Source organism: Rissa tridactyla, chromosome 8 (genome assembly GCF_028500815.1).
Source record: "Rissa tridactyla isolate bRisTri1 chromosome 8, bRisTri1.patW.cur.20221130, whole genome shotgun sequence".
NCBI lineage: Eukaryota > Metazoa > Chordata > Aves > Charadriiformes > Laridae > Rissa > Rissa tridactyla.
Window position 1 is genome coordinate 52,969,971 of NC_071473.1, and position 26,182 is coordinate 52,996,152.

The 26,182-nt window shown below is 38.6% G+C and overlaps 2 protein-coding genes across 8 annotated transcripts in view; one reads left to right on the forward strand and one right to left on the reverse strand.

The window, feature by feature from the left end:
- ITGB3BP (integrin subunit beta 3 binding protein) overlaps positions 1 to 22,196 on the reverse strand; it is a 34,382-nt gene extending 12,186 nt beyond the window's left edge. For all 3 annotated transcript variants that reach the window (XM_054211535.1, XM_054211534.1, XM_054211533.1), the window contains exons 1-6: positions 22,099 to 22,196; positions 17,629 to 17,671; positions 12,741 to 12,879; positions 5,823 to 5,892; positions 2,460 to 2,538; positions 1,239 to 1,332 (exon numbers count right to left, since the gene is read on the reverse strand). In XM_054211535.1, coding sequence (XP_054067510.1) covers positions 1,239 to 1,332; positions 2,460 to 2,538; positions 5,823 to 5,892; positions 12,741 to 12,879; positions 17,629 to 17,671; positions 22,099 to 22,103 — 430 coding nt within the window. In that variant the 5' untranslated portion in view covers positions 22,104 to 22,196. The remainder of the gene's footprint in view (positions 1 to 1,238; positions 1,333 to 2,459; positions 2,539 to 5,822; positions 5,893 to 12,740; positions 12,880 to 17,628; positions 17,672 to 22,098) is intronic.
- Positions 22,082 to 26,182, forward strand: part of EFCAB7 (EF-hand calcium binding domain 7) — a 29,299-nt gene continuing 25,198 nt past the window's right edge. Inside the window, exons 1-4 of one of the 5 annotated variants that reach the window (XM_054211529.1) lie at positions 22,082 to 22,326; positions 22,552 to 22,660; positions 24,821 to 24,848; positions 25,002 to 25,189. In XM_054211529.1, the coding sequence (XP_054067504.1) occupies positions 24,826 to 24,848; positions 25,002 to 25,189 (211 nt within the window). In that variant the 5' untranslated portion in view covers positions 22,082 to 22,326; positions 22,552 to 22,660; positions 24,821 to 24,825. Of the gene's footprint in view, positions 22,327 to 22,435; positions 22,463 to 22,551; positions 22,661 to 24,820; positions 24,849 to 25,001; positions 25,190 to 26,182 lie in introns of those variants that run through there. The other 4 variants (XM_054211525.1, XM_054211526.1, XM_054211527.1 and 1 more) reach the window with 4 other exon arrangements.

Genomic DNA, 26,182 nt, shown 5'->3' on the forward strand with positions numbered 1-26,182 from the left:
CAGTCACCCTGCGTTTTGCTTTCCTCAGCTAGTTCCAGTGTTTTTACACTCTGCAGAAAACAGAGCAACCAGACAGGGGGTAGAAAAATGTATAGCAGCAAAACATCACACTTGCTGCAGGTTAAGAAATTGTTTTATCATCTTTGCGTGCTTGTCCAGAGAGGGGCACAGGGACTATGTATATGCGTATATCATTCATATTCCCTGGTCAGCTGGAAACTAGGTTATCAGAGGTTGGTATGAAAAGCCTACAAGAACGATGTTATAGATGCAAAACTTTGAGGAGTAGTGGTGGTAAATGCCACACACCTGTAGCACAAACATGTCACGTGGGTACAGATAAAAGGTGGTGTGATTGTGAAAACAAATGAACAAACTGTTCTGAAGCATAAAGATTTGGGGCCCCTTTGGTGCCTACAGTTACCTTTCACCACTTTTAAAGGAATGGCCTGGTAAGGGAGATTTTTATTTCTTCTTCCTGAAAGCAAATAGCTTTTTTTTTTCCCTTCTGCAATTATCCCAAACTCAAGTTTTTTGCATTAGAATATTTCCCCATCACATACTCCCCCTCTAGTTGCAGAGGCAGTTGGGAAGAGAAGCAAGAACGCGCTTTTTGCTGCTGAGGATTCACATGTCCCAGGAACCTCGGACTTGGAGTAAGGACAAAAAGTTTCTTAAAAATGGGCACGTATAAATGAAAATCTTTCACTTTCTGGGTTTCTTTGGAAAAGTATTACAGATGTGCCAGCTGTAAAGTGCCCTTATCCCAACACAATAAGCATCTGGTATGTCCATCATTTAAAGACACATGAATAGCAATTTTTAAAGCCTGGAAACCTATGTTTGGCCTAATCCTCCTAACAGGCAAACAAACAAAACAACTTCCTTGCAAGAAGAGAAGAAAGGCAATGCAATCAAAGTGCAAACGTTTAGCCTAATCACTAGCTAACTACCCACTAAGTATCTAACTATTTACATAAGAAAAGGTGTTGCTCTTGCAGGTTTTCCCTCCCCATCTGTGGCTGTGAGTTAGAAGAGCGGCCGTTGGGGCTGCCTTTCTTTTATGCTCCTGGTTGGATGCACAAGGACATTTAAGGTGCATTTGTCCTGACCAAAAGAACTCACTCGTCGGAGTCCTGGGGTGTAACACAGAGCGGGATATGACACTAGGAAACGTCTGGAGTGATCATTGTTAAATTGTTATAAAGGGGATAAATAATATTGAAAATCCTCCTTACTTAGCGCTTGGGTTTTCTGCACTTCAGCACTCAAGATGCAAGACGAGTCAGAGACACCAATAATATTTTCAAGCTCTCTACTGCCCTCTAAAGCCTGGAAAAAAAACCCCGTAATTAAAGACATTGTTAAATCTCATTCCCGAACTACCTACTTCGACGTCTACAACTTATTAAAAACATCTGAAAGAAAGAACTTCTGCCAATTTCTCATAAGCTGCAAATGACGCGTGAGACTCCGGCTCACCGAAAGTCGACGGGACTACGAAGTTTCAGGGTGTCCGAACATACGCTACTTTTGAAAATGGCATTCAGGTGCCTTTGAAAGTGTTACTTTAAAATCTCTTGTTATTTACGCTTCATTCGTAAGTCTTCAGCTGTTTAAACAGATTAACACTTGATCCCCAGAAAAGCAATCTTGGCACATGCACAAGCTTGCTATAATATGTTAGCAAAATGGAAATCTACAAGCAGTTAAGATTCTATTGAACGCACTCCTCAGCATTTCATGGTAGATCTAAAAACATACACTATCAATCTCATGAGAAATATAAAGGATTTTTCAATAGAGTTTTCTAAATAATCGTTGCAATTAAAATATTTTAAATCGGTATCAGTCTTTTTTGTAAATAAAACATTGTCAGACCACATATACAAGTAAAATAAATCAATACAATACTTTGCGTACACCAAATTATTTCCCAGATATTGATATACAGCAGCCAACCCTGTGCTAAATTTACTCAGGGAACAAAATGGGAATACAACTGAAAAGTGATTTGCATTTTAGCATATATTAAACAGTCTATTAAATGATGATACATTAGCGGTAAATTAAATAGTACAATCACTTCAACACAAAGGGATATTTAATCTTCAAGAACATAAAAATCTGCAGTAATAATTCATACTTCAAGTTATAAATAATAGTTGAGAACTACTTCATATGCTTTTATTCATGTACAAAATGAGGAGTGATACAAATTAAAAACGGTGTACTTAGAAAAGCAACGCCTCTAGTTTAAAAAAAATAATGTTCTAAATTCTGGGATTTTTTTTGCATTTTCTGGATTTCCAAGTCAAACCTCCCCGGTTTCAAGAATTTAATTTGCTTAATTTGCTTCCCTATTTCTTAAAACTCAAATGTTGCATATAAGATCTTCATTTTTATTTCAAATCCTATATTAAAAGTAGATTAAAAAAATAAATCGGTGTAAACCAGACCTGTAGGCTTCTCAGGTTTGCTCTTATTTTCAGAATGCTAACCAACGATCTTTTCACTTTGGACTGCAATTCCATGAACCTGCATAAAAAGTTAAAATAGACCAATTTCAATCAATCAGCCACATCACCACTTGGTGAAAATCAGTGTTTTAAATGTTTCCCAGAGTTTCTTCACATTGTAATCAGGATGGACTTAGATAAGCTGTGAACAGATGGGCTGTGCAACCTGATTGTGTCATATAACACCAAATATATCTTTGGTTAGGATTTATATGCGAACTGCCAAAAATACATATAGCCTAATTTTAAGGACAGGAACTCAGGTTCAGCAATAGCAGAGGATTTTCTTATGATCGTGCAGGAAGACAATGGTAAAAACAGGAATTTAAGTCATTTGTTCCTAAGAACAGGAATTTAATCCAGAGGACGAGCTCCCCAACCCCATGGACTGCGAGACCGTACCCCACTGCTTGTAGACATAGGAAACGTGAGAAGTTAAAACTGAGCCCAATAAGGACGACATCGCATGATGTTATTTGTTCAGCTTTAAGCCACAAATATATTTTACTCCCAGCTTTCAGAGTTAAATGGGTCTTGCCATAAAGAGTAAAATAATATACAATCAGATTAGATCTAAATGGCAGACTTTAATGCATGATTAAGGATTTGCACTGAATATCTATTGAAAAAATTCCTGCAATGGATGTTTAGGCTATTTTCTCTTTGAACCATTAAACATGCAAATCAAATGGAGACAACAGAGAAATAATCTATTTACTGCTTCCTCCCACAGAGGGGAGAATCCCCCTTATAAGAACCCCCAAATTTAGAAACAGAACTACAGTATGAGAAAAACTTATCACTGTTGTATTTCAACATGAGAGCAGAAGGCTACACAAAAAATAAAATGCTAATGTCAGTGTATTGTACAATATATTTTCCGCCTGTAAAAATAAAGTGTATGGAAGTTCACATAGATATTACTGTGTAGGTGTTAGTTTATAAATGTGTTTTACTGGCATGTCACTAACTGCTAGTCTTCTGCAAATCTTGCAATTTTTAAAAAACATACTGAATTATTGAATGCAAACATTTACATGTCAACGAAGACTATGATTACTCAAATTCTTCTGCAATTCAAGGTTACTGCCTCTAAGAAACGAGTCTATATGTGTTGACCAAGGGATTTACTGAACCACAAAACTCGCCTAATTAATCGGTTTACAGCTTTCCACTGGTATAACTGTAACATTTTTAGTTTTTACTATCTAATGTGCCATCCAAACAATTCTACTACCTGTCAAGCTCCATCACTTAGAAGATACTTACTGTCCTACACCGAAAAAATTTCAAGCTAATGGTCAGGGAAAGCACCCATTACAAGGGAAAAAAAACCCCAAAAAACACCTTGAGAGTTCAAGTGTAATAATCAAAAGGAAGACTTACAACTTCAAACATAAGAAACATAATATTTAGTTGAATAAATGTCACAAATAGTATTTGTTAGTAAAAAAGAAACACATGCATAAAACATCTAGCCCCGAGGGAATTTTCATCTGCGACACCAGGTACAATTGTGGTACAAGTATTTAATACATACAAGAATACAGAAGCAGAGTAACAGAATCAACGTCTACTGAACTATACGATGAAAGAAACCCACTCAAGTACAAAACCCCAACTCTCTTACTGTCGGTTAACTAGCCTGCATGAATACTGCACTGGCATGGTGGTATTTCTTCCAGTAACACAAGCTGCAGCACAGGATTTACGGTATGACCTGTTGTCAGAAGCAGGAACACAAGGAAAGCACGAAGAACCCGGCCAACAAAGGAGTATGTGGGCAACGGAGGTTTGCATTGCACCGAGAGGTGAGCTCTTAGTGACAAACTGGGGTAATAGGAAACACACTGCAGATTTTGGAGACCTATAGACAGGAGAATTTACATAAAATATGAATTGGATGCGCAGGCACCAGGCCCGAATGAAATACAGGACAGTCACATTACACAGAATGATAAAAAAATATCTAACGTTGTAGAGGAGAGAAGAGGAGATGTGGCATAGCCATGTTCACGCTCAGCTGTGAATTAGACTTTCTCGGATAGGCATCAAAGATATACGTCAAGATTCCACCAGAGGACAATTTGAAGCATCAAGTAAAAAAGCAGGACAACACAACAGGATAATAAGATTTCAAGACCAAAAATGTAGACAGTGTTGAAGAAGAATGAGAATAAAGAATTTTTTAAAAAATTCTGCTAAAAGAGCTCACAAGAGTCCCTGGTGAATGCAATTTCAGTTAAGTAACAAGGATGGGGGACTACCTAGGATAATATTGTATTAGCAGCAAGAAGTATGAACACGCTCACTGAGGAAGGACACTTTCAGATTTTTAGCTAGACTAAAGCTTAAACTCTAAGAACTGTTACTGAGCATATACAACTTCCATATTAAAAAAAAAAATCGTAACTTCCAGGACTTCTGAATTGGGTAACTTCCCATTAAGATGAAAAGCATCCCTGATACAATCCAACTTACAGAGATTCACAGCTTTCCACTTCTTCACCAAGTTCTATCAGAGATGAAACAAATATTTCCTTTGTCTAACTCTTAGGGATGGATGTGTTTGTTTTAGCTGAAATACATAACACGTTTAGCCTGACATCTCACTGTTGGCACAGAAAATTTCAGTTCACTTTTCTGCTGAGGTTAGGCAATATTATAAACAATTAAATACGTTTTTCATAACAGAAAAGATCAAACAATACTAACAAAATGAGACACTAGAACCCTTACTTGTAATGCATTTTATCAATTCTCCTCCCTCACATCTATCAGGTTTAGGAAAGTAGTTTATCAAACACTTTACCTGAAATATTTATTTAAGTGCTTTACTAACTGTGGACTGCCCAAAGACCATTAACGTCAGGAAGCTTATAGCTTAAAATAAGACTGCGTGAGAAAAGACGAGAATTTTAAAAGATTTTGCAAAGCAAACGTGAAGTTTTCACCATGACCATCTGTGGCTAGTTTTTAATAAAGGCAAAGCATACCTTCTTTTCAGTAGTTTAATTACGATACCTCATTGTCTAGTAGTATGAGCGTGACTCCTGTAATTGGCAGTGTCATATGCCCCACACTACTAGTGAAAGACAGAACTGGCTGGACAGCTGTATCGCAAACCCTGCATTAATCTGTACCTGTAACTGTAAACCTGCCTTTCAGTGCCTTTGAATACCCAACCCTGTGGAATTAGAAGTATTAAAAAATAATAGCTATTAATTTAATTCTGTATGAAACGTTACTCTTTCACAAGTAAAAATCACGGCACTGCACCCACAATGCACTAAATACACTTACGCATCCTCCTCTGTTTGAGGCTGCCCTCTTCTGGATAATCCGCTTTCTGAATCGTTCTTAGCTCCATCTCCTAGGAGGTTCACAAGAAAGAAAAGAAACAATAAAGATGAAAATAAGATATCGAGCATTTGAAGCACATGAAAAAGGTGTTAGTATGAACCTTGACTGTTCGATGATCTTTTAGGAAGAGAAAAAAACCAAAACGCACTTACGAAACAGGACAGATTCCCTTATAATGACACACTCTTAGTTCACTGTAATTTACTTTTGTGTAATTTGACCTCTCATCAATTCACATTACATTTGTGGAAACCTTGGGATTATAGTATTAATAACTGGAAGCTAGTATAATTCTGACACATAGTGTGTCAGTGTCAGTGACACACTGTGTCAGTGACACAGTGACACTGTGTTCTACTCACAAGCTTTTTAATCCTATTAACTGCCTAAATACGGCATTTTACCACAAAGCATTATCATGAAAATACTGTAATGACTGAGCAATGAAACCTCCATTTTCCTTTAATAAAAAATGCCTGTCCCCCAATTCCATCTTGTAAACAACTACAAAGAGATACCACAAACTACTTCCAAAGGCTCTGACATGCTATATTGACAATATAATATTCTAGCTCATCATATGATGGGGCACGATAAATCATACGCCAGTTGCCATTATTCTGCATGGAAAAATCACATTTCTACATTTCTGTGCACTGATATTTTGAGCAGTTGCATGTTTCTGTGGGGAAACAGGAACAGGATATTACCACAAAAGTCCGTTCCCATGGATTTCTTAATAAAACCCAGGCTCACATGTGGTGTTGGTAAACTGGTGGACTGCCATTCTGTAGGTTGGGCATTCTTAAATGACCAGATTCCAAGAGAAGCGTCTAACACAGGCTGCTCTCCCAAAGCAGGTGGACAGAGGTCTTTACCATGGCCTTAACAAATGCATTGATGCTAGAACAGACCCTCTGAAATGAAGTGCTTTTCACGTTTCACTGTAATACGTCTCAGACTAAAAAAAGAGAGGCCGCACTAAGCATTAAACACTTTGATTTCTTCTTACTAGATCTAAATTATTACACATAAGTATCGGCACTCAAGGATAAATTAACTTTTAATTTTAATATTTTGTAAAACATTTAGAAATACTTCAGAATGACAAGGTGCTATAAAAATTTAAGCTGCTCCACTACAGTTGCTAAAGGTTAAGACCCCAAAAGATTTCATTTTAAATCTAAGAACTTGTAGAACTTGCACATATATCAGTCATCAGTTAGGCAACAGATACTACTTTTAGACCAGTACTATGGAATGGCAGAACCCTGGATTGATTTGAATAAAAATAAAACAATTTCAGATAAATCTTAAAAATACGTTAGCCAACAATGATGAGAAACTAGTGAATATTTAGTATTCTGTTATTTTAGAAGTTTATGTCATAAATGGATTGTGAGATTTTGGGTAGTTAGGCAAGATATGAATTATCAGGCAGCCCAACAGGACATACATAGGACATCATAAAGACCTACTATCTTACAGCTGTGTTGGTTCACGTCTTCTCCTAAAATAAATGTTACTTTTGAACAATCTTAGCATTCTGTAGGTATTTAGTCTTTTTGGAGGCACTCCTCCACAGTGTTATTCAAAAGAAAGTCATGTTCATTAGACAAGTAATTGCAATCTGACTCCTCAGTGAGGTAGACGCATGCTACTTTGTGGACTTCGCACAATGCAAAATAAGTTCTCATAGCTAATGGCATTAATTTTGTAATAAATTTCATTCTGTTTTCATAGAATCATAGGGTTGGGAGGGACCTCTGGAGATCATGTAGTCCAACCCCTGCCAGAGCAGGGTCACCCAGAGCAGGTGGCACAGGAACGCGTCCAGGCGGGTTTGGAATGTCTCCAGAGACGGAGACTCCACCACCTCTCTGGGCAGCCTGTGCCAGGGCTCTGCCGCCCTCACAGGAAAGAAGTTCCTCCTCATGTTTAGGTGGAACTTCCTATGCTCAAGTTTGTGCCCGTTACCTATTGTCCTGTCCCCGGGCACCACTGAAAAGAACCTGGCCCCATCCTCCTGACACCCACCCTTTAAGTATTTATAAGTGTTGATAAGGTCCCCCCTCAGTCGTTTTTTTTCCAGACTGAAGAGACCCAAGTCCCTCAGTCTTTCTTCATAAGAGAGATGTTCCAGTCCCCTAATCATCTCGGTAGCCCTTTGCTGTCCCCTCTCCAGCAGTTCCCTGTCCTTCTTGAACTGGGGAGCCCAGAACTGGACACGGTACTCCAGGTGCAGCCTCACCAAGGCAGAGCAGAGGGGGAGGATGACCTCCCTCCACCTGCTGGCCACACTCTTCTTGATGCACCCCAGGATGCCATCGTCCTTTTTGGCCACAAGGGCTCATTGCTGGCTCATGCTCATCCTGTTGTCCACCAGGACTCCCAGGTCTCTTTCCACCGAGCTGCTCTCCAGCAGGTCAGCCCCAACCTGTCCTGGTGCATGGGGTTATTCCTCCCCAGGTGCAGCACCCTACACTTGCCCTTGTTGAATTTCATAAGGTTCCTCTTTGCTCAGCTCTCCAACCTGTCCAGGTCTCTCCGTATGGTGGCACAGCCTTCTGGTTTTCTTACGTATTGGTCACAGAAAAATAGAATATAGATTATACTCTAACACCTCACTTACTGGTGATATGCATAATCTATTAACACACTACACTTAAAATAAAAGTGTCTTTTCAGAAAGAGAAAAGAAATTGTGGGTTTAAAAGGACAACCTGAAACCTGTGATATAAGAAGTCGTCTTATATACCACCATCTTGCAGCTAGATGAACACAGGGAAAAAAAAAAGATGGCTAGTACTACATTATGGAATAATTATCCATCTAAATGTCAGCTATGACCATGTGATCTGCCTTTTTATAGGCAAAAAGAATGTTCCCCTATGTCCATACTTAATATCAGTATAGACATATAGTACATGTTCACCTTTCCCATCAACATCCTAATATACAGGCATTTTAACGCGAGACATTTTGCCCCTCTTTTTCCTTTCACCTAAGAGATAAGGCACATAATGCAAATGCAGAGATGCTGAAAAAGTTTTAAAACTTACAGTAGATTTAAATGTTTGCGTATTATCATGTGTTGTGCCAGCAAAAAGCGTCGACTAAAACTAAAGGAAAGAGGTCATTAAAGCAGGTAATTACAAACATGTAGGGATAGCAAGATATCTAAAGAGCCATAGCATTTTTAGTTTTGTATCTGACTGCTATCGTTCTATATAATGTTAAAAGCTTTTTGCAAAGGTAAGTGTTAAAGTGCAGGTGAATATCCCGCCAGGCTGAGGTATAGTTTCATATTCTGCAGACAGCCACAAAATTAAAATCTGCATTTATACATAAAAAAGTAGAATTTTTTTTTCAGAACTGCTTTTGTGATGTGGCAACACTAACAGAAAGCTTACTGCTCCCTTTGCCTTAGACTGTGGTCAACGGGGACATAGATTGTTCTAATCTGACTCTTCCCTCAGGATACAGGCAATCTTAATTCAGCGATCATTAGTGGCTAGGTATAATATGCAGTAGCTTTGCTTGAATCTGAATACTTACTGCTTCATTCTGGCTGAGAATGGAGCTTGCCACATCATGACAAAACAATTAATTGAAGTATGGTATGACCTGACCTTTCCATGACATAGCAGATGCCAGCACAGGCATACCAACTGATGGCAGTAACAATAGCCACATCTCTGATCTGACGGAGAACACCTACTGGCAACTCTTCTCATTGAAAGGTTTCTTCCTACAGGATGAAGAGATTCAGATTTACCACAAGGCAAAAAAAAAAGTCACATAGGCTCTTTGTTCCACCCAGGAAGTACCATCAAATCCTGAGACGGGTAGAGGAGTTAATACACCCAAACACAAAATTTCCTTCTTACTGATGAAAGCAGAGACTGCCATAGAAATCTGACCTGTGAAGACTTTGAAAATACCTTTCTCTCTGAAGAAAAACAGAGTAGATAAATGTACATGTCAAAGACATAAATTCCCTAACAAACTAAGTCAGAGTGCTGCTCACTGGAAGAGTTACTTTTCACAGTAAGAAGAAAGTTGGAAAACAGTGGGGTTAGATTGCTATCTAACTTGGTTTAAACTCCAAGGAGAAAATTCAACACATAACCAGGGCTATCCGTGGGAATACTTAAGACAATGTTTTAAACAATTTTGATGAAGAAGAAAATAATCCCCAAAAGAAACTCTTTATAGTCTTTTAAGAATGCAGGGGTCAATACTTTGAACGGCTGATTAAATGTCACTGAAGATTTCTAGATGTGAAGTGGGAGTGTAGAGATACTCACTGTGCCAAATCACCATCTTTTTAGGAAGAAAGAAGTTGTCACTAGTTTTGAGAGAAGGAATTGTTCACAAGACAGGGTAGGCACTGTGGCAAAGATCCTTACTTTCTGGTAGGCAAAGTTTTACTCCCTCCATCCCAAACCGGGAAGTACATAAACTTCGTTGCAGGCCTGTCGTTGCAAATATCAATGTAGTTCTCAAAAGGCCACAAAATTAAACACATATCAACTGTATGTATCTTAAATTATGTGAAGGCAAGGGTGTCCTAAAAGACAGGTCCTTTCAATAAATCAGGTTTGCAGAACTAGTTGAGACATGCTATCACTCACTGAAAGAGTGGGGAGAAAATTAGTCTAATTATTCCTCCAAAGGTTTCTTGGAATGTCAATGGTTGAAACAGCCACTTCTGTACTAGTTGCAGGGGCAAACCCCCAATTCAAAAGCATAGCACTGGTGGAGAAGACAACCTATTCTGGGGAAAACTGGAATCAGCAGAGAACTCAGTAGGAAAATTGTGAGTATTCCAACCGTCAGCGAGTGCTCATAAAAAACTCGACTGCATTAAAACTGTTTGACAAACAGGTAACAAGGACACAAAGGCAGGTTATAATGAAGACTGGCAGCATGACAAAGAATTAGGATATAGCTGCTTCTGTTTAGTTTCCTAGCACGATACTAATTAGGAAAAATAAACCAACCCAAAACCTCGGCACACGGGCCTGTAACTGTGCATAGCTATGTTGCCACCAAAACACCCGACATTGCCATGCTTGCTCGGGTCATCTGCTATTTTTAATAAGGAAAAGGGGTGTAATGCTCACAGATTGCAGTATTTTCAGCTTGAAGGATTCCAGTAATTCTCATTTTTTGGTCAGCCAGCTTTGATAGAATCCCAAAATTTCTTGATCACATTCCTTTAAAAAAAGAAAAAAAAATCCCTTTTTTCCTAGATAAAAAAATCCACTTTTGTAGATCCATCATGAGAACATGTGTTGCAATACCTAGTGCAAAAATCTGCAGACATCTAGATAAATTTCAAACAGTGGTTATTCTATCCTGCTCAGAATATTTCTACTCATCATAATTCACGAATGTTAGTGAGGCCTCAATTACTGCACATAAATTCCAAAATATATGGGGCATAAAAAGCTCTTTAACCCAACAAAAAGGCATAACAAGAACTGATGGCTGAAAATTAAAGCCAGACAAATTCAAAATCAGACAGGAGAATTTTTTTTTTTTGTAATAGCAAAGGTAATTGAACAAGGAACTTGCTAACAAGGGAAGTGATGGATTTTTACTATTATTTTTTAAATAATTTGAATCTTCAAATCAAGACTAAACTGTCTTTCTAGGAGTTGTACTGCAAGGAAATAAAGCTCTTGGGCTCTATATGGGAAAGATGACAAGAAAGTCTCTTTGTATTAGTTTTTTAATATAAAAAAGACACACCAGGTGACCTAATGGTTCTTTAACACTTAAAAAGACCCCAACCTATACAGCCATAAAAGCAGGTTAGTCTACTGAAAATATATATAGTTCGCCTGCATCAAAAACTGTGACTGTGTAACTAAGTGGACATATATCTTAAAGTGAACTGGAAATAATATGATTTTAAAAAGGCATATTTTCTGAGAGCAAATGACATTCAGTGTTATGTTAGATTAATTAAAAATTGCCTTGAAGTGCCTTACTATGAAAAAAAATAGTAAAAAATTATGTAAAAGAATGCCAAGCAGACGAGTTAAACTTACTGAACTTCCCTTTTAGCTTTGATTTGATAAAATCTACGTAACTTTCAATATTGATAGAGAAAGACTCAGACCTGAGAAATGCTATATGTAGGTATGCATGCATACATGCAAGCATTTACCACCAGAAACCTGGAAGTACGTAAACCAGGCCTTGCATTGCAAATCGCAACACAGTTCTCAAAAGGCCACAAAAATAAACATGCATCAACTGCACCCATCTTTTCTTTACAGCTCTCTGGACCACGAGAGAGCCCAGACCTCAGCTGCGTATTATGAACAATGGATGGCACTGCCTTGCAAGAGCAAACCAGGACTTCCTTGCAATAATCTGAAGCAGCACATAGTACACAGCAATGTCAGAACATCTTCCCCTATAATCCAAAGAAGAGCAAAGTCACTCTCAGTAGCACGTACCAGTTCTGGCAATGAAAACTGGGACTTAGAAAGAAAGCAAACAAAGGACATGGCTACCATAAACAGGCCTAACCAAAGGAATTAATGGAATTATTGCCAAAAATGCCAGTATAGGCTTTTTTGTTCTGAGCCAAAGTCAAACATTTTTAATATTGATCAACAGAAAGCAAAACTTGTTTCACAAACAAGCTGTTTCATAAACACCCCCAAGATTTATACTGAAAAGATTCAAGCTTTAAAAATCAACATCAGCTTTTCCAAAAGAGATTAAAATTCTTTAAGAGGAAAAAGAAATCAAACATACCACATGAGACATAAGTTACTAAATCAAGCCAATAGCCAGAAAAATGTTGCAGTAAGAAAGGCAGAATGTTCAACTAACCATTTGATGGATGATTTCTGAGATTTTGTGCATTACGACTCGTAGGAGGTGAAAATGGACTCATTTCGCGTGTCCCTGTTGTCGGTGAATAAGAGCTTAGATTTTCCTTTCTGGTCTTCAAAGGTGTTGCATCAGATGGCTAAAATGTAGCAAAAGACAAAGAATCTAGATGAATATTGGCTAACGATAAAGAACTACCTATGACCACCTAAACATACAATGGTTGTAAACTTCCCTTCTGCAAATTAATTACATGCTGGCCTCTCCCTTTCCTATCAGTAGAGTTACATATTGCACCCCAAACCAGACAAAGCCTCTCTGAACATTTACCACCTGCTAATAGATTTTTCTAAGCAATTCCTAACTTTATGTGCTCCCATTTATGGAAAGCCCGTGTTATATGTTGTGGTGGGGTGACCTTCACTGGCTGCCAGGTGCCCACCAAGTCGTTCTAGCACTCCCCCTCCTCATTCACATTAGTTTTACTCAAAAGAATAAAAAGTTCTTCAAACGTTAGCCTCCCAGTTTTCATAAACAAAAAGGATGTGGTTTCCAGAAATTTAGATACTCTGGAATTAACACCTGGGTGCTTTTTGTTTCGTTTTTTTTTTAAAGCAGTCAAAACCTGGTATTATTTTTCCTGCAGTATTGAAAATTTAAGACACATGAACTATAAACCACTATTTTTAGATTTTAATTCTATCAAAAGACAGTTATTTCTAATGATTTTCTAAACAAGTGTTAATCAAAAAAACACCAAGTCCCTTAAATCCAAAATTTTGTTTCTGGCTTACAATTTCAATATGATATTCAATAATGCTATAAAAGGAGTTACCTAATGACGTTAAAGGAATTGTGCACAGAAGTTTTCAAAAGAACTAGTCTGCAATTCTGAAATATTAACTGGGGTTATCTGGGACACAGTTCACTCTCTATATTAGATGCTGAATTGCAACTCTGAGAAACTGGGATTTCACTGCACTGCTAATCTACAGAATAAAAAACCAAACCAGAACCACACTTTGTTTGCACATAAAGGGCTTCAGCTCTAGTAACAACTTGATTCCAACTACGAAGTTTAGCAGCTTTAAATAACACCATCAAAAAAGTCTGTCAAAAAGGAGCCATACACAAAAATACACATGGACACACAGCACTTAAAGGAGACACTTAAAGTCAGCAGTCAGCTTTATTGTACATGATTGTTCTGTAATCTCTTTAATTCATCTCTCATTTATTATTCAATTTATGTTAGAAAAAGTATAATAGGTAAGCTTTTTTTTTATAAGCTAATAATTACACTGTTTCGATAGCATAAATGAAATACAAGGTGAGGATCTGGGGTTTATATTCATTACAGAATGCACAGTACTTAAGCCAAGTTGAGGAAAAAGAAATTTCAAAAAAGCAGACAACCTGGTATTTCCACTTTAGTAACTGATATTTCCACTGCATTTTCAAATTAATAACTCATTTATTCCCTTTCCATACTTCCCATATGTTGTCCTGCTTTGCTGGAATAAGACCCTCATCCTACTCCTTTTTAAACCAGACTAAACGAAGGGTATACTAATCTTCCAGTCCAGTAAGGATTTCTCAGCGCATGAATCTCCTTGGTGCTGTGGGAAAAGGGCTACTGGGGACATGGTTGAGAGCTCAGAGCGTGGTACAGGACAGAAAGACAACTCTGAGAAGGCCTGAACCTTGTAGGTGTAAGGTCCCACAAATATCCCCTGGAAAATTTAACTACAGCAATTTTAGATTTAGGAGGCAAAAGCAGTAACCAGGTAACATGGGTGAAAGCCACAAGTCATACCAGGATGTAAGTCATATCAGATCACAAAGCTACATATACAAAGGTGACTTAAAGCCTCTACAATCCATCAGGAATCCAGGACCTGGGAAAAGGCTACATTTTATTACTGAGTAAATTAATGATAGAGAATATTAATGTTTTCATAATTAATCTTAAATTCTTGAGGTGTTATAAGGAAACTGCTTCTAAAAAGTATACATTTACAGAAGAACTAGGAATATGAGTCGTACCTAGAAGTATAATGGACAATTAGGTAACCCTCAGAAGTCGTCTTCTCGATCCTAGATGGTTAGCAGTTGATTTAAGTGTCCTGAAGCCTAACACTGCTATTTTCCCACCTACCTAGATATGCATACTCTTGTCACCTGTATGAATGAGTGTTTTTATCATGGCTTCTACTACCTTCTCGACTTTACCAAAATTACAGGATGAGTTCTAGAAGTTAACATATCATATAAGCGTTATTGGCTTTCAGTTTTCCACACCGCAATATTATTAAATTCCTCTCGATTATATAAAAGTACAAGAATGTTCAATATCCCCTCTAAAAAGCAAACAGCATAGTCTTATACCCCTTTCCTGCTCTTCACTACTGAACTCCTATTAAGACACCCTGATCTTTTAATTTCCTTCATTTGAAGGCATTTCTTGTGCCACTTGTACCACAGTCTATGTTCACACTCATTTTCTTCCACAGAATGATATAGGTTCAAAGATTATTATTTCTGCAATTATACTTTAAAGTAGAGTGACAGTACATTCAATTCTAATTCAAGTGAAGACAAAATACTGATTTATGCAATGACATTATACTTACAGTGTTGCTTGCTACTCTATTTCTTATATATCTTACTGCACTTCTACACAAAGCTGCAGTTTTGATGTTTTTCTTCTCCTACTCTGCCTTGAGTGGTTACCCTTAATCTAGAACCCAACAGTATTAGTCATTAGTAATATGACTTACACCGTATTTCAAAAGATCTAATTTGCTGCCCACTTACCTAGCTTTCTTATAGCTCCTGGATATTACTCTGTCTTGTTTTAGTCTTGAATACCCTAAATAATTTCACACCAGCTGCTTATACTCTTTTTTGCAGTCTATCAGTATTTAAACAATATCGGATGGAAATCTTCAGTCTGTTGTCACTAATATTTTGCCACATTCAAGCAGGTTACAGAAATGTTTCAAATCGTCTTAAATGAAATATTAATTATAGTAAAGTATCAATGCCACTTTAGGCATATAAATGTCATCAAAACTCTTTTGTAACAGGGAGAATCTCCAATCTGCTTACACTTTCAGGATATTTTTCCTGCTAGAACAGCAGTCACCTCAGCCACCATATTTCTGGATATGAAGTAAGACTCCACTGAGCAGCTACCTGGAAAAAGTTACTGTAGTACTTCAAAGGACAGTATTTATTTGGCAGTAAGAATTTTCCTTCCAGGAAGGAGAGTCGTGGTCCAGTTACACAATTTGTTAATGACACCACACTAACATCACAAAATCTAAAAATACTAATTTCTGATCTGGTTAGTTCAGGCATGCTTTGGGTACTGTGACCAGCAGGTGGAATGAGGGCCTCCGGAATAACAGGAAAGAAATTGTAGAAACAGTAATGGATGTGGCAGAGCTAAAAAAGATACTTCACACAAACCATGTGTTTATTACCTTACATCCTTCCTACCTCCTACAACGTTATTTAATTATGGTATACTTTAAACACTTTAAATCTTTGACATGTATCTGTTAGAGGCATTGTATGAACTAAAAATCATAGTGTAAGCCTACATTACTGAGATTCCAGTAAAAGTTTTTATCATTCAGATGGGCTTTTGTTAAGCTTTTTGCTGCACAAGAACCTGAATGCAGGTAACCATCAAGTAACTCTTTCGTTTTATCTCATGGGGAGGGGGCAGGGAAGGAACAGCTTTAAGGCAGAAAGGGAATTGTGTGTAATTTCAGCTGGACCACTCATCTACAAAAACGTTACTACAGCCCAAGAAACAGATGCAAAATTACAGTCACAGCTGCATTCTGAGCAGAACAAGTTGGGTAATGGTACACTAAGCTGCTAATTAAATTGCTAATGATTTTTTTTAGTGCCACTGCGGTACTTTGCCACCTTTGTTTAAATTAAAAAAAAAGTATCTAGAAAATTTTTAAAATTGCGAATTTCTGTTTTGCTAAATACCAACGAGACCTCCAAATATGTGCTGCATATAAACAAATCTCTTCAAAGTGACACAGACATGGAGATTTATTGGGAGCTTATCTGCTGACCAGCTATTTCTCTATCTACTTTTCCAAAATTTTCCTTCCTTTAAACACTGCCATTCTCACAAGCTCCTCTGTATGGATGTCTGCAGCAACACCCACTGTTGGTAGGAGCAGATAATAAACTGACATATGTCATGACATGCTGGTACTGAGAGTATACTATAGCTGCATTTACAAAAAATAATAGCAACAGTACAATTTTATTTTTATTGTGATAACTGTGGTGAAATTTATTGCAGTGTTAGTACTTTATTGTTTCATTATGCCAGATTAGCTGAGGGAGATAATTATATCCTTGACATGAAAACGCCTTTAGTGTTTTCATTTCAATTTTGCAGTTTGTAATATGCAGATTACAGCATTATCATAATTCCATATTGTTAGATGTACAATTACATGGCAGAACATTTGCTTCCAGGATAACGGAGCTAATTTCTAATAAATAATTTCACCAAGGATCTTAACTCATTCAGCTCTTGGGTAAATAGTGATGGCAATAAAAATATGCATATTTCTCCATTATTTTCATGTGATTCATGCAGATGTACATTACTTAGGGCCAGGCAGTTACATGACAATGGAATACAATAAATTTTATACTAATATTTTCAGCAGTAATTTTGTGCGTTGTTAGGATTTTTCTAGACAACATCGAATCTGTAACAATACAAATGCAACTCTAATGATGTATCATGTTTATATACACACATATGTATGCATATAGATATAAATACACACACGTACATATATATATACAGCCCAGATGATTCCATACACCAAAAAATACTTACATCATCTTTTTTAATGGTGTCCAACTTTAATGCTCTCTTAACTCTGAAAGAGAAAAATATGGACAAGTTTTATGGTCACCTAGACACAAAGATTGCTGGTAGTAAGGTCTATAATCTGTAATTTTAAAGACATTTTCCTTTTTTGTGTTTCACATTTTTTTATACTACACAAGAAAACTAATCTCATCCAAAGCAAATACATTAGCTGATTAAAATACTGTGTAACAAAAACACTGCCTGTTTAGAGGAATAAAATGTTTGCATAAGAAAATCCAATTCTCCATTTTATACTAGAGATAAAAACCAAGACAGTGAAGTAAAATCACATTGTATATTTGTCTCTTTCTCAAAGACTATAAACAATGAAAAAATACAAAAGCATTAATATTTACATACCTTCTGAGCAAGGGTTGAAATTATTTTGCCATTAGTAGAAATAATGTATTAGGCATTTAAAACAGGTACAGCCAAGGTGAAAAAAGTAGTTCTTCCCATCATTTTAGCTCTTAACATGATTCAGTGCTACCAGACTATGACTTAACCGGGGAACAGATGCTCTATGTCTTTACAGGTCCCCAAACCATAAGAAACTATTTTCTAGTCTTTTTCACTATACTGATTCAGGAACATGCCAAGCTCTCTCTGCAAAATCTGCTCTGCTGAACTGGATGCCCAGCTGTTAATGGCAACGCTAGAAGAGGAAAGCTGAATATTTATAATACTTTATATCGTACAGCTGTCTTCTAAAGAGCAGTCATCAAAATTTTATTGAATGCAGACTAAATGCTCAAAGGAAAGAAAGGTCAACATAAATTAAGACTATTTTTCCCAGAGACAACTGAAACTTTTTAAGCACATTCCTAAATCTTAACAATAGTTTAAAGCATTATATAAAACAACGAGGAAAAAAATTTAAAATCTTTATAAGCACAGACCCCAAGAAACATATATATTGTATCAAATTAAACAAGATTTAGAAAATGCATCATATTTCAAGAACTTAGTTCACAGTTTTCGTCTTGGAAAAGAATACTTTGACTTGTAAGGAATTAAGATGACCTCATTCCAAACATATAGTTTTAAAATTTATGTTACGATTCCAAAACTGTAAATTAAAGCATTGGAAAAATGGAATGAAAACACATTTTTGAAATATAACTCAGGTAACGGTCTTATATAAATACTGTTTCACAACTATCTCTATTACAAAAAGGGGAAGAGAAGTATTCTGTCTTAAAAAAGCCAAGTAAACAGGTAACATTTAAATTAAAAAAGCGTGGGAAATTCTTGCCAAAGGGCAGTCAAAGCTGTAACAGTTTGATGGAATTCTTTACAATGTATTTCTTTTTTAAATAGAAACCCATATTGCTTAAGGAATGCAGACTCCATTACATCTTCCACCCCAGTGGCAGCAGAGAAACATTATATTTATTAATACATGTACTCTGAAAGGATGCTCTAGGGGCCAATGCATTTGCATGTTATACTAAGGCATGTTATGATGGAAGTTTTTATGATGGACTTCAAAAGAAGCTGGAAGCCAAAGTAAAGCAGAATCTGGAGTCAACATAGCTCTAGGATGAAGATATATGAGAAACTACCTGAAAATCCCACCAGATTATAAACATTTAGAAAATTTCTTAGAGAGAAAGTTGTGGACTGGTCAAGACTGTGTTCTTTCAAGTCTGCCAAGTACTGTGTACAGCGATAGAGTTGCAGTCAGCCCAAAATTCTCTCTTCTGGCCTGCAAAGCCCCCGCAAATACCCTGAGCTATGGCGACGAAGAGGCAGCCTCATTCCACGCAAGCACTTCAACCTTGGAAGGAGCTGCATGGATAAAATTTTGGCATCAGGAGGTGAAATTTGCCTTGCTTTTCCCACTCCATCCTACCCAGCAGCCTGGTTTGCTTCTGGGCTTGTTTTTAGTGATTGTCTTTCTGACGCCATAATATGAGAAGGTAAATCTCTGGTGACTGTGATTCACTCAAAATAAGTTAAAATTTGTGCTCTTAGTCTACACGCGGTCCCTGGCTAGGACCATGGACACAAAATTCATCCAGACTTCTAACACTAAGACTCAGTTGGCCAAAGTGTCTTCCCTCAGATTTTTCAAAAGATGCACATGGAGAAAAAACAATATGAGCATTTAGGTGCAAACAAAATTCCTAAAGTATTTTAGGACCCACCATGGAGGAACAGCACCAGCTTTAGTTTGGTTTATCTTCTCTATATGGCTCAAAAAGCCTTGCTTTGGCTATGGCGTAGAATCAAATGTCAGAGTATGAATAAGAAAAGGACACAAAAAGATGCAGTATATGTGATGACAGTACACAACAACTTATTTACCTGAGTTTCCTACCCTTGAATTCGTTCAAAATTCCCTCAAAGAAAATTTTATTTTCTTAACTATGCAGAGTATGATGGCACATGTTTATAGGTAGCCGTACAACCTGCAATTATTATTTTCCCCATAATATTTATAAGGTTAAATAACTACATATTAGTTCTATAGTGTATTATCTATCAGGTCATACTGTCAGTTCCTTGCTAATACTGGGAGACCTTTACTCACTTGAATAGTGCTTTGATGAAAGCACTTATCTGCTTAACTGTGGGAGTGTAGGTATGCAATCTAACTTTCTATAAAGAAATTGATATTTTAATATTATTTTTAATTACACATACACTTAACTTTCCTTCATAATTCATTTATGAATTAATGCAATGGTAGCAATCACATACAGTATCATGGACTTGACTATATTCTTTCATTAAAAATACCCTAGGGATTATTGTAGCGCATTTTGAAGGCATTTCAGTTAGCTTCCTCTTAAGTTTCTGCTTTACTGGGGGTGGGGGGGAAACAAATCACCACAGAAAATAGCTCTATGCTATTTACGTTTTGCTTCATCTTCAAAACTTGCCAGTAAAAACGTCTTACTAATTGTAAAAGCGTAAAGAATATATGATCATTTTCTATGTTCATTTTAAATGGTAGTTAAACTCAGCGTGCAACCAGCGAGAAACAGACTTACTTACACACCAAAATATCAAAGCTTGTATATTGTTAAGTTTCCTTTGTATTACTACTGTCTGGCATGATTACTTCAACCACCTGTGGTCAAGAGAAAGACTGGCAGAAGTTGGAACCTATGTTAGCTCTAACATAAGTGATCTTTGAAATGGCATGAGGAGCTGTAAACTGGGACAATATCCCAAGCCTATATATAGGCAGCAGAAGTCTTACAGCTTCACCTTACTGCTGTTGAAGTTAGCAAGGTCCTACACATTTTCTTTATTGTTATTCAGAAGCCCAAGATTAGCAAAGATACGCAAGAATAGCATCAGACTTACATGACTATTGCTTGATAAATTGCTAAGAATGGTACAAATAAGAACAGGAGACACTACAAAGAGATACAGACTGATGGAAAATGGATAGGGAACGTGTCATGGCCTGCCATAACTTCCCACAGCAGCCTGCAGCACAAACCCCTGGTGTCAAACTCAACACAACCCATCTGTGACAAGGCTCCTGCCCCTCTTCCACCCCTAGAGTCATAAAATTATTTAGGTTGGAAGGAAACTTAAAGCCCACCCGGTGGCACTCCCTGCCCCGGGCAGGGACACCTCCCACCAGCCCAGGTTGCTCCAAGCCCTGGCCAACCTGGCCTTGAACCCCTCCAGGGATGGGGCAGCCACAGCTTCTCTGGGCAACCTGGGCCAGGGGCTCACCACTCTCAGAGTGAAACACTTCTTCCTGATATCTAATCTAAATCTACCTTCTTCCAGTTTAAAACCATTCCCCCTCATCCTATTGCAACAGGCCCTGCTCCAGAGTCCCTCCCCAGCTTTCCTGGAGCCCCTTTAGGGCCTGGCAGGGGCTGGAAGGTCTCCCCGGAGCCTTCTCTTCTCCAGGCTGAACCCCCCCAGCTCTCTCAGCCTGTCCCCACAGCAGAGGGCCTCCAGCTCTTGGATCATCTCCGTGACCTCCTCTGGCCCCACTCCAACAGCTCCATGTCCTTCTGCCGAGGGCCGCGGAGCTGGAGGCAGCACTCCAGGAACACGGAACATACATAAAGCATTACCCATGCCAGTGGGCATTGCCCACCCAAGCTCCATCTGGACAAGGCCCTGCCCCGAGGAACAACCATCTTAACTATTCCCGGCCCCATCCAACAACGGGAAGACGGAGCTAGAAACAAAACCCGCCCTTCCCCAGGCAGTAGCCTGCTCCTCCGCTCTCCGGGACGACGCGAGGAGCACACTTCTCCTCAGGGAACAAGCTCCCAGCCGTACAGAAGCCGCCAGGCCGCCGGGGAGAAGCGCTCCGCCTCATCGCGTCCCACACGGGCCCTGGCTCCACCGCCCGCCCCGCTCCGCTCCAGCGGCTCCCGGCGGGGGGGGGGAGGCCGACAGCGGCACCCGGAGCCGAGCGGACCCACTCGGCCACCCCTACCCGATACCTACGACATTGCGGTGCCCGGAGCCGCTCCCGCCGCCTTTTGCAAAGCTCCCGCCTCCCGCCGCCGCCGTGCACCGGCCAAACGCCGCCGGCTGGAAACGGCGCCGAGAGGGCGGGACGCGGCCCCCGGCTCGGGCGGGCCGAGGGCCGGCTCGTCGGGCCCCGCTGCCCCTGCTCTCGGTGCTGTGTGACGGTAGGAGCCGGGCCGGTGGCGGCCTCCGCCCCTCGGGAAGGTTTGTTCTGGGCTGGGAGGTGAGGTGCGGGCAGAGCCGGCCCCTCAGGGAGGCTGGGGACGCCGGGCAGGGCGGGAGAGTTGCTTCCCCATCTGTCGGGCGCCGGCAAAGGGATTGTAGCGTCTTTTGCGCGATGGTGGGTGATAAATTTTGCTCAAGAAGATGCCTGCGCCCACCGGAGAGGGAGGTAACGAGATTTATGTGGTAAAAGTTTCCTCATTTCAGGGGAGTGAGGCCTGAGCGCTTGGGCTCGGAAGGCTAAGGAGCCGCAGCGCGAAGCTTCCCTGTTGGTGCGTGTTTGCTGTGGATGGAGGTGAACCTCAGCCTCGGAAAGGTCAGTATTGCCAAGAAGGGTATGACTTAATTCCTGCTTGGAAGGTGGTTTTTATTTGTTAGAATCATCGAACTAACATTGAAAGTAATAGTTAGGCTGTGTTGTCCTCCCGCCTCAGCCGAGGCCGGATTGCTCCCCTCTGTCTGTTTTGTCTAAAGTGTCATTTGTCCAGTAAAAATGTAACCACCTAAACCAAGGGGCTGCTGGCAGTGCTGTTACTAAGCTATTGCTCACTGGATTTCTGAGCGATGTGTTGGCAGCGCTTCTTGGCAGAACTGTGGCCCGTGTAAGAAATATCTGGGTAATGGGAAGTCTAAGGAGTATAAACGAGAGTTCACATTTTATAAACTAGTTACGGGAAAATTAACATTTATTCTTCTTTTCCTCCTTGACTTTAACCCACTCCCATTTTGTGTGTGTAACACTGGCGCTTAATTATAGTGACACCCGTTTGCAGTAACCAGACTGTATCACGGTGTCCCTATGGGGTCCTTCTAATGCCAGTGTAATATTAAAGTGTCAGGCAGGCGGCCTGTGTATTATAAATAGGGTACTTCATCCATGATAAGCGATTATTATCTTTCTTTCCCAAGTGTAAAAGACCTATATAACTCAAGAAGGTGCGAGTGATTTAGGCCTCCTGAGTAAAAATCCAATGAGTCCTGAAGGGGACCCTATGATGTCGTTGTCTTGTTGCTGAACTTGGGGTATTCAATTTATTATACTGGAATATGTTTTCTGAAGCCAACATTGGGTAAAATAATATGAGAGGCTGTTAGACCAACAGTACAACACGATTTAGTGTCCCTCTGTGATGGCCTTCTAAAAACCTTAATCACCCTTGGTAAAAGCAGAAAGGCTGCTGTTAAAGTTTACTGGCCATTGGTGAGCAAACAGTATTAGTTACTGCTTTGAAACATTTTAATAATTTAGAAAAAATGCATTTCATATTTTTTCATTGTTTCACAACTATATGGGTAGTGTTGTATGTAAAAGACTTACCTTACACGCTTTTATGCACATTCTTAGCGTCAGACTTATTTATTTCTATTAATTATATTTAGATAACTCTTAAAGGTACAATTCAGTGTATTTAACTTCATGTACTTGAAGGATTAAGGGTTAAAATTTTGACCAGTTTTACTATTAGCCATATGTTTAATCAAGTTATAACTGTAAAAACGGAAAACAAAATCCCATTCTGGTATGGGAACCAGAAAAAAGCATGTAATCAATTTAATAATTATTAGATCACTTTTTAAACAATGAATATTATATAGTGTTTGTTTATGACATTACACAGTGTCTCTGCTGAGGCTATGTAAATCTAGCCAGTTTTCCAGCTAAATCAGTCTTGGAAAGATGAAAGTCGACTTTTGAGTGAGGGAGGAAATCCTGACAAATATGCAGTGCAGCATAAACCAGTTACATGTAATTTGCACTGGAGGACAAAGGGAGTTTTTACTCTGCTGTTAACACCAAGAATTATAATAGAGAATCCAACATGACATGAGTCAGTCATAATCATACAGCTACAGAATGCTCTCCAGTGACGTAAGCGCTGCATCCATTCTCGATAATGTTTACTTCGTTATTGTTGTTTGGTGAAAAGGTCTTTTAAATAATTCTGTGCCTTTCGCACCTGTGGCCATGTTTAAACTGGAGTGTTTTTAGGAAAAAACCGCGAGAAGCCACTTTTGCTACTGCTGGTGAACTGTAGCAACAATGAGAGTGGCACTGGGGACAAAACAGTGGTAGATATGATATGTTCATTAATATACTGTTGTGACAAATCATGCTAGGCATAGACAATGGTAGTAAAGTCATCACAGCCAACAAGTGCACTTCTGTACAAACTTTCCCATTCTGTCATTAGGAGAATTTAGCTAACGTGGCAAGAGAGAAATTGTCGTAGAAATGTGTAGTAAGTGTGTAGTATGGACAAGCCCTAGTGGTTTACTTCTAAACATGGATATCAATGGTTTGTATTACAGATAACTTGAAAATTTGTTTTTAGGCTTTCAAATAACATGACTATATAATCACTGTGATATAAAAATGTCTGAAATTAAAATAAAATACAATAAAATGAAACTTTTGACTGCCAATAGAGAATAAACTGTTGTTAATAAGTAGAGCTCAAGCTATTTTTGTTTGCAGATCCCATGGTGCCTACCTACAAACATAGGTATGTATTCTCATCCCAGATTTAGAGAACCAAAAACATATGGCCTGGATGTTAGGATAATTTGTATTAGTCTGTGTTTCAGAGGATAAAGCAGAGACGTTATTAAACAGGCAAGAAAGTAACAAACACTAACTGTAATTGTATTCTTCACAGAATGGCCAGCAGTCCTGAGAATAACGCATCCCTCTCTGTTCAGAAAGTCACACGCTCAGAGAGTTCCCAAGCAAAGAAGTCCCAGCATGCAGAAGAAGCAATCTTTTACATGAACTGCCGAGCAGCCTATCTAACTGTTTTGAAAAGCAGTTTAGAAAATATTAAATCAAAAGAACAACTCAGTTTAGGTAACGATTAGATATTTTTTTCCCCATAACTATTGTGTGTGGTGATTGCAGCGGGTAGTTTACAAACAGCAGTCAGCAATTCAGCTGTGAGAGTATCCCAGCGCATAAACTCAGTAACTGTTTTAAGGAATTTACAGTAGTTTTAGATAGGGTTCAGATTTCAAGTGTTGGTGGCTGTATCTTTGAAGACATTTTCATCATTTACCTGTTAGAAAATATGTCATGTAGTGATTTTTTCACCATTCCTCAAAGTTTTTCATTTTCCTCAAATCCTCCTTCTTTGTTGCTAGGTGTTGGATGACTCGGGGAAGTGGGAATAGCATACAGAGCTTTTCATCTGTAAATCACCAGTATGAATGAGCAAAAGTCAATACCAGCTGACAGTTTACAGGGGACCTAAGTGAGCTGTTTAACAACACCAAATTTGATGGTAGCATTGTTGCTTGCTTGAGGTGGGCCTAGGTATTGCTTTTTGATTGTGACATTTCTGCAATAAATTTTTTCCTACTACAAATTATTAAGTGAGTTGGTCTCAGTTCAGTTTATAGGGGGCAATTGCTCCTTATTGCACTGTCACAGGAAATCTCCATGATAACTGGCATTAATTGGCACAGAGGTTTGTAGACTCATAGGAAAGGTTGTTACTGGAGAAAATTTACCCCTAAATTACTGGAGGTAGTTTACTGGAGACAGTTTACCCCTAAATTACTGGAGGCAATTTACCCCTAAAGGTAGTATCACAGATCAATTCTAAGCCACTTTGAGTAATATGTGAAAATAATTGCCTTTCCTCTACCAATTTTGTGATCAAATGGACTGTTTCAGGCACTAGTGTTTCATAAGAATTCTTACTTTATTTAAACTCCTATTGAATTACAATGTTCCCATAGACTAAAATGAAAAGTTTTGATTTTTTCATCCATATTATATTTGTGTATAAGTGTTTTGCTGTCAGCAGTACAACAAGAAAAAAATATCTCTGAATGCATCAGC